Here is a 12,098-nt window from a genome sequence, read left to right on the forward strand (position 1 = left end):
GTTATCATTCTGCAGTTACATGTTACCTGCCGATATCAACGGGGCTTAAACTGCTGATAACCGTAAACATTTGCTGCCTTAGACCAGGATACAGAGATACTGTGCTCTTCAGCGGTCGATGCGCTTAAAACCTTTCATTGCAACGCAAATGCCGGTCCGCCGGGAGGCGCTAATGCAGCAGCGGCCTACAATCCACAGAAGAAGAAGTGCCAGAAGAACAGCATGATGGGATATGAGAGTCCTCCGGCGGCGCGTTGCCGCCATGTCACCTAGAGAGAGACATTTAGCGCTTCTCTCTGTTTTGGGCATAGTTAGTCTCGCCCTTTATTATAGCCCCACTTTTCTTTACGCAACTTTAATTCTTGGACTTTGTTGCATTGTGTGTTACTATCACCGCGGAGAACCGCTTCCCGCCAGGTTAGGCCTGAATCCCCGGGCTGGACTGAACGTCCCAGCCTTGCTCCGCCGTTGGTTGTTGGGCTGGGGGGTGACCGGCGTGTCGGTGGCCGCCCGGAGAAAAGCGAAGAGTAGCAGCAACAAAACCGAGCTCCGGGAATCAGCGGGACACTTCAGACAAACGCTCGGAGAAAGCGGGATTTATCGAAGGGAAGCCTTAGCAAGTGACTCGTTTCTTTTCAGCCCCCGAGATTTCCTCATGGGGAGTTATATCGGCAAAGCAGAAAGTCCAACCGCTGACTCCGGGAGGCCGAGAGCAGGCAGAAATCCCCGAGAGCAGCTGCGGGAGAAGCTGTCCAGACCCAACCATGCTGTCTATACTCCCAACAGGAGGCTGTCCTTTGCTGGGTATGTTTAAAACCAAGCCATGCTATATAACAACATGCGCCGCCGTTAGGAGGCGGTAATGCCGGAGTCAAAGGTCCAGGTCCGGCTGCTTGGCGTTTTAAAAGATCCGTTTCTGAAATGGGATCATTGTTAAAGCGCAAACTGTTATAACTAGTCGGAAGTTACCCTCTAGTGAGAAGATACACTCTAAAAGATGGAAACAACAACATGATATATCTACGAAATTTGGTTTGTTGACAATGTAATGCATCACGTTCTTAAAGGGAAATTGCAATGTTGTAGCAGCCACTTCACCTAAATCACTAACACAAATCATGTATATTGATAATAAGCAATGCAATGAAAGGCAGGATAACCTACAATAGCAAAATATATTAAATAAAGTTAAGTACAATATGAGGGGGGAAAATTGAAGATTGACCTATGTGACGGGAAAGAGTGGCCAGTAACTTTTTTTTTTTTTTTACTTTTCTCTAGAAGTTTACGCAGGGAATGCTTTGTAACTAAATTGGCAGGTAATTTAGGGAGAGTAGACATCACCAGTTGGAATCTATTATATGTAGATGTGATGTTTACATCACTGTTTAATACTAATTTGTACATTCAGGTGACATGTGCGTACTTGTGTCTCACTCCTGCAGGGAGCCACTGGGCACAGTGGGCAGATTCACTATCACCCCTCAGCGTCATTACCCCTTACAGCAGCCTGGTGTTTCATCAGTGGGAGTACTTCCTCCTGTGAAGTGGGATGGCTTCAGGAAGAAAAATGTCCTCAGCCCTCGAAACTCCCCAGCTGCCCTCAGTCCTGTTACAGTGAAGATTGCCAGGCCTGATCATAGCACCCCCAGGTCTGTCTATTACTGGAAACTCCTGTTGTTTTCTATATTATCAAGGAGTATATTGCACACAGTGTATTAGTTTACTTTGTACAATATGCATCAAAAAGTAGATATTGTTGCAGGTACTGCAATACAATTTCAATTGGAGAAATTGCATCTCTTTCGGAGCCTTTTCCAAAATAAGCATTTTCCTTTTGTTACAACCTTCTGTAACACCTTTACATCTGCAGAACAAGGTACACTGGTGGACTCTGTAGTACCGTAGCACTTACGGTGCTACAATGCAACAATGATGGATAGATTAATCATGCAGCTCTACTGTGTAGCTCATATTACTGTATGGCATTTGTAAAATAAGATAATCATTGAGTGCAATTATCTATCATGCTTTCAGATAATTATTATACTTTTTGTTGTTGTTGATTTTGCTTCACACAAAATTTAATCTGTACATGGAACAGTTATCTATATAATCTTTGGAATCATTTGTAGCAAAAATACCAAATATTTACTAGTTTCAGTTTCTTATATTGGATTTGTAAATTGAATATCTTGGGGTTTTTAACTATTGGCCCTGTTGTTGAATTTTGCTTTTATTATTATTTTAGGTTAGACCATCTGAGTTGTGCAGGGCTTCCCAGGGCCCCTGCAGACCCCTGCTCCAGAGAAAGTGTCCTCAGGGTGTTGAAGGAAAGCCGTAAGAGAGAAGTGGAAGATGAGGACAGAAGCTTTACAACTGAGCAGAAAAGCAAACGAAGGTATGAGCTTGACACGCTGACAACGTGTGATGACAGCATTTGCATAAAGGCCCTTTGTACATTTTGTGGTCGCTACATTGCCATTTAGCATTGGCAGCTGTTTACTTATCAGTCTTGCTGTGAGCTTTAGCCATCAGGGCATTCACACAAAGCTTTAATACATCCTCTACTACTTCAGCTAGTTATTCAAGGTAGAGTGAGGAGATAAACTGGAACCTACTGGTTAGAATGCTGTCTTCAGTGCAAAAAGTGATGAAAATAGAAGCAAAACAAGAGTTAACATTGGCATTGGTTTTAACTACTAGAAACCACTATTGTTTAGTCAAGGAATGAAAAATTTAAGCAATTTGCATTTCTCATAACTTTGTTCATTTGTAATTTGAAGTATTTATCTGTTTTGTATTTCATCTTAATTTCTGAAGACGTAACGACAGTGGTGGCAGCGCACATTCTGCTTTTGAGCCTCTCTTGCCCAATGGAACACCATCACAGTTGGTCCCTAAGTGAGTTAAATGTTCAAATTTCATTTTTTAGTTTGCTAATAACACTATATAATACACAACACCATATCACCACATAAATTATAGTGTGGCTGTCTAAATGTAGGTGGAAATGATTTGATTTCCTTTAACTCCTCCAGGCCAGGGAACCTGAAAAGAGGGATGGCCTCACTGGCAGAGGAATCCATTATGAAGCGGTCTCGCACTTCCTCCATTAGCTCTGGCAGTGGAGCCCATGCACCTAGAGGAACCCCTGGGACCAGGAGAAACCCTATCCACAGCTCCTACAGTTCTTCAGTAGGCCTCTGTCAGGTAACTCTTACATACGTGAGTATAGTGAACCTGACTGTACAGTGATTAATTGCAGTTGGCAAGCTTTATCTTCTTGCTTACCTTCAAAGTGGAAGAAACCATCTGCTCCCAGTTCTCCTTTGTCAAGCCCTGGATCATCTCGCTGTCAGACTCCAGAGGGAGCCCCCAAAAGACCCAGGTTTGTGCCTATAGCGTGTTTGTGTACAGTGCCTGCTGTACCCAGTCACTTTGCATTTGATCTAATGCTTTGTTTTTATCTTCTGGTTTCATTACCAGAGAAGATGATGGGCAGTCTCCCAGCTCTGCGTCCTCAGTGAGGTCAGACCAGACAGCCTCCGACAAGGCACCTGTTGCTTGTAAGTCATTATAAAATTCTTTGTCTAGACATATACTGTGATTTAAATTTATTAATGAATGATGATGTTACAGCCAAACTGACTCCAGTCCCCAAGGCGCCCATCACCACCTCAACAGACTCTACGGGTAGTGGTGGGAAGAGAAAACGGAAGATACAGCTGGTGTCTAGCCACCGTGACGATCACATCTCCTTGGTAAGAACTGCTACATTTTTAGACTTAGTGCTTCCACAAACACCTGTATTTATGTGTCGCAGTGGAGTGACCTAGATATATTCTACTCCCCATACTTGTTGGCAGCCCCCACCTCCAGAGCTTGGCTATACCATCACTGTGAAAGACCTAGATGAAGAGAAAAAAGCTGCCCTCAGCAAGATACAGAAGGTCCTGGAGACCCCTGGTGAGTAGGAGCAGCCACAATCCTCACACACTTAGCGCTTATCCTTTAACTTCTGCAAACACTGAAATGCCGTCGAAAGTACATGCTGCTATTCAACTGAACCTTGAATTATCCTGCTGCTGTCCCCATGTGACTGCTAGGCCTGACCACACTTGGATAACTGTTAATGGTAAAAGTCCCAGTTTGACAACTGACCTTCCTGTGAATTTGCTCTTGTTTAGCTCCAGAGCCAGAGAAGTCAGTCTCACCCCCTGCCACCACTTCAACCCAGCCCTTATCCTCTACTAGCTCTACCACAACAACCACTCTGAGCAGCCTTCTTGCAGCTCCCCTGCCTACAGCCTCCAGCGCTGCCATCCCAGTCATCAATCTAGACCCCAGCCCAGGCGGTAGTGCCACCACAGCACCTGCAGTGTCAAACCCACTCCTTGAGGCTCTGAAAATGAAGACCAGTGTGCCCGCTAGTTCCACATCTGCTGCCAGCACAACCACAGGTACGAACACTAAACTGAAAGTGTTTTGTTTCAGTGTCTTTGTACTCATCATCTCATGATCTGATATTCTCCTGGTTTTTGGTTTAATGATAACCCAATTCCTCATCATAGTCAAGGACGTTAAAGAAATAGAAATCCAAAAATGAAAGGGATCACTTCATATCAAATATACTGATAATCCAGACATGCCTGTTTGATTCTGACATGTCAGCTCCTGCCCCATGTATCACCCATAAATGGTTTGTGTCTGCAGTGTCTGCATCAACCACACCAGTGCAACCCAGCAGTTTAACCCTGAAGACAACGGCCACAGTGGATGTCCCAAAACCCCCTCCTGCCCAGTCCCAGCCCTCCCCTGCTGGGGTGGAACAGCCCTCTGCCTTTACTCAGGTCCTGGGTCAGGTCTTCAAGGCCTCTAGCAGCACCCCACCTGTAGCAGGAGCAGGCCTGTTTGGACTGGCCACTCAAATCAGCACCCACACTGCTTCTCCAGCCTCTAATGCGGTTACTGCTGTGACTGCTGTCCCAGCCAGCCGCTCTGAGTCCCTTAGTAACACAAATCCTCTGCTGGCATCAGGGTTTAAACCCATCTTTGCAGTCAGCACCACAACCTCTTCAGCTCCAGAGTGCAAATCACCAGTCCAAAAATTCAAGCCCATTTTTGGAGTTGGTACTACAGCTACTACCTTTGCAAAGCCTGCATCCCTCACAACCACAAACCCAGCCCCTAAAGTTTCTTCAAGCAGTGCATCCTCAGTGTTCGGTGGATCAACAAACACCACCGCAGTCACTTCATCCGTTTTTTCAGGCTTGACCAACACCCCCACTGGAACAGCCTCCACTGCTCCCATCACTACCACACAGCTCACAGCCCAGCCAGTGGCAAAATCCCTCTTTGGAAGCTGGTCCACACCATCCACAACAAGTACCAGCTCAGTCACAGTGCAAGCCCCAAATACAGGGAGCACATTTCAGTTTGGAACTGTAACTACCACTACTGCAACTACAGCTGCCCCTGCTGCGGCTACCACAACCTCCAGCAACAGCACCTTCACGTTTGGAGTCGCACAGCCAGACACACAAGCTCCCAACCAGAAGGTATTTGCATTTGGCCAACCAGCCCCTAGTCAGAATACAACCCCTGCTTCATTTGGAGGTTTTTCCATGGCCTCCACTGCCTCCACCACTGCTGTTGCCACCACCCAATCCACTTTCACCTTTGGAAAGTCGTCATTTGAAGCACCAGCAACACAGTCAACCTTTGGCTCTGCAGCAGCAGCAGCAGCAGCAGCAGCAGCAGCAGCAGCATCAAAACCATTCACTTTTGGAAGTGTTGCATCATCCACGCCTGCCTCTAACCAGGCCCCAGCTCCTTTCACTTTTGGGGCAGCTGCTACCACCACAGCAGCCACATTTGGGACCCCTGCTAAACCAGCCTTTGGAGCCAATTCCACTGGTTTTGCTTTTGGTGGCTCTGCCGCTCCTCCAGTTGCACCCACAGCTGCACCAAGCTTTGGTGCTGTAACTCAGACTCAAAGCTCCTCCTCAGCCACTTTCACATTTGGAGGTGGTGCTCCACAGCCAGCTCCTTCTTGTCCGACTCAGCCAGCACCCAGTGGATTTAACTTTGGCACTGGGATGTCATGCCCTCAGTTTGGAACACCAGTCTCCAATAATCCTGCAACACAAATGGGAAGCTTCAACTTTGGGACAGCAGCTACTGACAAGCCAGCTTTTGGTAAGGAACCAAAAGTTTTGATTGCTAATTATTTTACATCCAGCCACGGTGGGCTTTCTCTCTTTAATTCAGTGGTTTACCTAGTTGGTTTTGGGTTGTTTTTTGGGGGGTTCAAGTGTCATGCATGTTTTTTTTGTTTTGGTTTTTTTCCCCTGCAGGAACATCTACCCCATCCTTTGGACAGAGTGCTGCAGCAGGTCCAATTGCCTTTGGAAGTCCTGGAACTCCAGTCCAAGGTTTCAATGCTACTCCTTTTGGTATGTGTAATGACCTTTTTAATGCTGTTCTTTGATTGATATAGTTGCACCCAGCTGAGCCGTATTCAGGCTTTCATGCAAGAGTTATTCTCACCACCATGCAGCAAATTCTGAGGTGCTAAGTAGCAGTAGCAAATGGATGATGTGACTTATATTTTTTTTCTCCACATTATATGAAAATGTGCCAGGATTTTATGTTATCTGTCTCTGTATTTTTATTGAGAAATACATTAAAACATCAGTAATCTAGAAGAATCCGTAAACTAAAAAATTAGGTTGATATTTAAGAGGAACTTCCAACCACAGAGCTCTTGAAGACAGCTGCATCAGAAAAACATTTCAACACAACCCCCTAATGTAAGATCAGAGTTCTAGATTGCAGCCTTATGTATAGTGAAAGCATGACAGCCTGAGGTTGTGACATAAAAAGCAATGAATGTTGTGAAGAGTGTTTGTTCACATCCCTGTTACTTTATGCTCTGATATTGTGGTGATGCAGAGGTGGTCAAATGAATCCTAAAACATTCAAGACTCTGCGATCGGTTACTGTTTTGCCATCTTGTTTGATGTTAGCTGTGGTTTCAGCAGCCAAATTAAACATCAGCCATTTGAGGCAAATCAAAAAATTGGAAAATGCAAATGCAGTGGCATGATGTAAAAATGTAGTAAAACAGAATGAGTACAAGAAGTGACACATTCTAACATGCCCTGTTATTTTGTTGTTTTTGTTTGTTTTTTTTTTTTGTTTTTTTTTTCTTCTGGAATTCAGGTTCTCCAGCTCCCTCATTCTCTATTGGAGCAGGATCAAAACCATCTGGAGCACGTCAGAGGTTGCAGGCACGGAGGCAACACAACAGGAAGAAGTAACCTGCTACACGTGTCCAACCCTGCTGTTAGTGGACTTCAGCTGCTGCTGCTATGGCTAATCTGGCTAACAGTGCTCTGTTCTAAGCCCAACATCCCCCAACCAGGCTGCCACCATGCCCTCTGCTTCCTTCCCCTCCTCCTGTGGGTTGTGCTGGCCCAAAACATTGTGTTTGCAGAGGAGTTAGAAAGAGCACACCAGCTTGCTGAGTTCATGCTGCCTGGGTGACTACATGACTCAGTGAGAGATCGTAGCAGTGAGGAGGCAGAATCCAGAATGATGTACAATACTTGAAGGGAGAAAAGACAACTGATTAGTTTGATTCTGAACAAAGCATATCCAAAGTTTTTTTTCTTTTTACAGTATGTGGACACTCCCATTGGTTTGTCTTAAGGAAAAAGCTGAGTTCTGCAAAGACATGGAGCCTTGGCTCAAACATTTATTTTTTTACATGAGGCGCTCACTGGTTTATATGTTACAGAATATTAGAGTACATTCTCTGAATGAGTCTGAACAGGGTGACATGCATGTTAATTCAGATAAGGTACACAAAGCAGCAGTGTCAATATAATGTTATGAGTTGTATGAAATTATTTTAAATTATTTTTTTAATTGGCTTTCTGACCCTGTAAATGAGTGATTTGTTTCTGCACTTAAGGGCAATTTAGTAGATGTCTTAATGTAGTTAGTGAAAGCCATTTTGTTCTTGTTTCATACTTTGTCATTGCAAGCATTCCCAGAGTCCTCCTATGGGCAGCCTTTTTTAATAGTGATTGCCAACACTGATGTAATTATTAGGTCAGTATGTAATTAGGATGACTACTATTGACTTGTGTCGTCAAACCAAAGCCAATTCATCAACTTCATGCCTGTGAAAAGAATCTGTGATCTGTATCTCATCTTTAAATTGTGAGATGTGTTTGTGCCAGACTACCTCTCTTGAATCCCAGGCACTGAATTCTTGTTAGTTCGCTGATAAATGGCAAATCTGACATTTACGAGACAACATTTACGAGATCAAATAAGATTTTACCTTCAACTACTGTTATTACAGATGTATCTTAATAAATACAGTGAGTTGTGTTTTTTTTTTTTTTTTTTTTTTTTTTTTAACATCTGCACAGCAAAACATTTTCAATGCATCTGAAATATCACCTCATCTCATAATGTATTACACCACATTAATGTAACATCAGATTTCCTAAAAACTAAATCTCCTGAATTGGAAACCTTTTACATGCCACAAGTTCTGCCTGTTGTGCAGGGATTTTTGTTTCATGTTTCTTACTTGCACCACGATGTGAGAAACATGACCGTAAACCAGCTGATGTCAAGAGTCAGAGCTATCCAAATCCTTTCCATTCACCTCTTGTGAAAAGTGAGCAGTAACCGTTGCAGTTTTTGGTTGTTGATCTTGAATAAATAAAAATAGAATTTTGGACATGGAAAAGAACACATTCAACCATTCAAGCCTGCATCATTTCTCTTCCCTACTATGAGTCCAGTGGTCAGGCCGCTGGCTCAGTACTAGTACTAGTAGGAGAAAAAAAAGTCTAATCCTAGCGCTAAATAATCTATAATTATCCATATCACTAAATAAGCACCCACCATTCAGCCTTTTCTTAGTATATTTTCAAAGATGGTGACAAGCAGCATCGATGGAACACAATTTTTTGCAGTTTAAAACAATGAATAGGGTAGACAACTGTGCATGTGGTTACGGATACTGGTCACATGAATTGTGAGGTTATACTCGATGGAAATGCAAGGCATCTTAAAATGATAATTGTAAACCTGCTATGAAAATTTAAAGTGTCTTGGATATTTAAAAAAAAAAAAAGAAGCTTGAGTTGCATAAAGTGAGTTTTGCAGTGTAGGTACTAATAGAGTCTTATGTTCAAATGACAAATCCTTAAATGAATTGTTTTATGTTCTGGAGATGATTTGTCCTTGAGGGGTCAGACATTATTTTTTTTTTTTTTTACTTTTTACAGATTTTTTTTATGCGTTAGTTTGTTCTAGTCACAGTATCTAAAAAGTCATTAAATGGTTTGCATACACATATAAATCTTGGCAGTGAAATTGCCGGAAAACAAATAATGATATCAAGGTTGTGATGATCTATTCACTAACGTATATATTTTCTAATCTGCTAACACAAATTGGTAAATAAATTTGATGGTTAGTGCTTTGATGCGGTCTTGTGTTAAAACCTTTGCTACATTTATAATTACTAAAATTGCTATTGAACTGCATCAGTACAGTTAAAATAAAAAGCATATGTTTTCAATTTATAGTTGGTTGAACTTACTCTTACATGCTGCAGTTGATTCATTACAACTTTTGACATTTGTAATGATAAAATAGCAATTCATTCGATTTTAAGGGGAATAAGAAACTGCCCAGGAGATTCCTTTTTTTTTCTCAGCACTTCTATGTAGATGGAGAATATCCTGCTGACAATGGTGAGTAAAAACCACAAGAGAGCAGCAAAGCTCCTCTAGTGGCAAGAATCACTGAACCCTCAACTCCCAATGCATTGTCTGCAACATCCTGCTTTGAACTGTACACTTGAAATGGTATACTAAGGAATTAAGGTAATGACAGGAATAGATATTTCACAACAGCAATAATTGGCTCAATAAGAAGAATCTGAATTTAGAGCCTTGTGTCAGATGCTCTGTTCTGTTCAGGTCTGTTCTAGGTCACCTCCGCCTAGCTGACTTCGGTTTGTCCCGACGCCTGGAGAGAGGAGGGCGAGCATTTACTATTTGTGGAACTATCCAGTATATGGGTAAGAAGACAATGAATCCACCTCTGTAGTTAATTCCTGCCAGAGACACATTCATAAAATAACACTTGGTGCATTTTTAATATATTACTCTCAAATGTGAATTTATGAATGTACAAATATATAATAAATGCAGCAATGTGAATGTACTCTCTGCTCTGCAGCACCAGAGGTGCTGAGTGGCGGACCCTATAACCATGCAGCTGATTGGTGGTCACTGGGAATTCTGCTTTTCTCATTGGTCACAGGGAAGGTGAGCTGTTGTTGCCTGTAGGCTGAGTCTGTCTTGCATGCTAAGATGATGGCATTACTCTTCCAGGGACATAGCTGAGCTTGAATTTAGCTGTAACATATAAACTGTATAAAATACATCAGCTGCTTGGTTTAAAAGGTAATTTTACATGTTTCTGGATATTACCCTGCATGAATCAGTTCTGAGAAAACACAACATCATTATAGACAGTCATCTAAATTTGTTATCGTTATGTTTTGCCATGTTAAAGTGGACCTTCTGTCAAATGAACACCCTAAATCACTCTTTTTAATGTCGCTCAAACTCTTCTCAGTTCCCTGTGCCTCCAGAACAAGACCACTGCAGCATGCTGAGGAAAGTGAGGGGTTTTCCCTATGAAATGCCCCTTCATTTCAGCCCCCCATTTGCCTTGCTAATAACTGAGGTAATTGTACTCAGTTTGCTCCAAAATACTCAAATCTGCACTTGTTACCATTTGACTACATACGCCAGGATCTAGATTTGGCTTTTCTGATGTCACATTATAACTTATATCTGTTTGTCTGTTCAGCTTTTGTGCAAGACTCCCTCCCGCCGCCTGAGGACCCTTGACCGTTTCAAACGCCCAACCTTCTTTCATGGAACAACTTTTGACCTCATTCTGCTGCAGCGTCAGCCTCTGGAGGTAACTGACAAATGTCTGGATGTAGTCAGTTCACACATGAGTGAGATTGTTGAAGAAACGTTCAATGTGAAATCAAAGTGAGGAAATTTTTCCTCACGTCACTGTCCAGGTAATCCTCGAACTGAGAGAGAGACCGGACCGAGCTGCCAAAGCTCGACGAGGACTCACTTTGTCTCTGCAGCCTCTTAAAGGCTTCGACTATGACTCACTGCTCAGCCCTCCAGCCACACCAGACACACAGTTAGATGCCGACACAGAAAGTCACACAGCTGCACCACTACCGGGCCCGGCACTCCCACTGCAGCCTGCGTATGAGAAATTTCCACACAGAGAGGTGTTTCTGTGATGGATTTGAGTTTACAGTATGCAAACACGCTAAAGGTAAAGGCCTACATTAATGTACTTATGCACACTTATTCACCCGTATACACAGATTTGGTGCAACTTGTAAAATGTCTTATGGCGCAAAAGCCAAAACAGCTCATCAGGATTGACTGAGTTATATATAGAAGTGACTCCTTAGTTGACTACAAATGTAACTTCCCCACCAGAATCCACTATTTTTTCATGTTTTTATTTGTTTTCCTTCCCCCAACGAGCACCTTTTCAGCCCTAATGTATTTGTTCTGCCGTATTTGTTCAGCTGTTGTGCAAAAAAGGCTGCACTATTGTCCATCTGCAGTGACTGGTCAGGGTTGCCCTGATCATCCATGACTGTCATGACTGTTCCCTCAAATTTTCCCTACATGGAAATGTCATGCTGGTTGATCACAGTGCACCAGGTTCCCCCTTTTTTTATAGCATGTTTTGTGTACTCAAGTACACATTCAACCAAAACTGTTCAACAAAAGAGTTTGTAACAGGAAACGTGGACAGAAGAAACTCAATCAACAGAGGATTATTATGCATCCTCTATTCATGCTGCATCAGCAGCAACTTTATTGCCTAAATTCTTTTGGTGCAGAAACATCCCTCCTCCTGCACGATGTAAAAATCATTTAAACATCACAACATTAAATCAGGATGTGTACACATGCAGTGTCTACTTTATTATTTAAAATCAGTTA

General features: G+C 42.7%; 2 protein-coding genes across 2 annotated transcripts; both read left to right on the forward strand.

Moving 5' to 3' along the window:
- Positions 1-208: 208 nt before the first annotated feature.
- On the forward strand, positions 209-8,406 carry pom121 (POM121 transmembrane nucleoporin). Its single transcript, XM_029520170.1, has 13 exons — positions 209-804; positions 1,446-1,652; positions 2,252-2,401; positions 2,824-2,904; positions 3,042-3,213; positions 3,303-3,391; positions 3,490-3,569; positions 3,643-3,764; positions 3,870-3,969; positions 4,191-4,463; positions 4,717-6,201; positions 6,360-6,458; positions 7,228-8,406. The coding sequence occupies exons 1-13, from the start codon at positions 233-235 to the stop codon at positions 7,323-7,325; spliced, it is 3,528 nt and encodes a 1,175-aa protein (XP_029376030.1). The 5' UTR covers positions 209-232; the 3' UTR covers positions 7,326-8,406.
- Positions 8,407-10,031: 1,625 nt separating this feature from the next.
- On the forward strand, positions 10,032-11,377 carry LOC115054544 (ribosomal protein S6 kinase-related protein-like). The gene is made up of 5 exons (XM_029519807.1): positions 10,032-10,117; positions 10,279-10,367; positions 10,681-10,791; positions 10,918-11,055; positions 11,141-11,377. The coding sequence occupies exons 1-5, from the start codon at positions 10,114-10,116 to the stop codon at positions 11,375-11,377; spliced, it is 579 nt and encodes a 192-aa protein (XP_029375667.1). The 5' UTR covers positions 10,032-10,113.
- The last annotated feature ends 721 nt before the right edge of the window (positions 11,378-12,098 follow it).

Source organism: Echeneis naucrates, chromosome 14 (genome assembly GCF_900963305.1).
Source record: "Echeneis naucrates chromosome 14, fEcheNa1.1, whole genome shotgun sequence".
In the NCBI taxonomy this organism is placed as follows: domain Eukaryota; kingdom Metazoa; phylum Chordata; class Actinopteri; order Carangiformes; family Echeneidae; genus Echeneis; species Echeneis naucrates.

Excerpts from the sequence above, each read along its gene's own strand:
- pom121 (XM_029520170.1), top strand. The coding sequence starts at position 233 with ATGAGAGTCCTCCGGCGGCGCGTTGCCGCCATGTCACCTAGAGAGAGA. Across the intron at positions 1,653-2,251 it reads CCTGATCATAGCACCCCCAG|GTTAGACCATCTGAGTTGTG; the intron begins GTCTGTCTATTA and ends TTATTATTTTAG. Across the intron at positions 3,570-3,642 it reads CGACAAGGCACCTGTTGCTT|CCAAACTGACTCCAGTCCCC; the intron begins GTAAGTCATTAT and ends ATGATGTTACAG.
- LOC115054544 (XM_029519807.1), top strand. Across the intron at positions 10,368-10,680 it reads TCTCATTGGTCACAGGGAAG|TTCCCTGTGCCTCCAGAACA; the intron begins GTGAGCTGTTGT and ends AACTCTTCTCAG. Across the intron at positions 10,792-10,917 it reads TTGCCTTGCTAATAACTGAG|CTTTTGTGCAAGACTCCCTC; the intron begins GTAATTGTACTC and ends TTGTCTGTTCAG.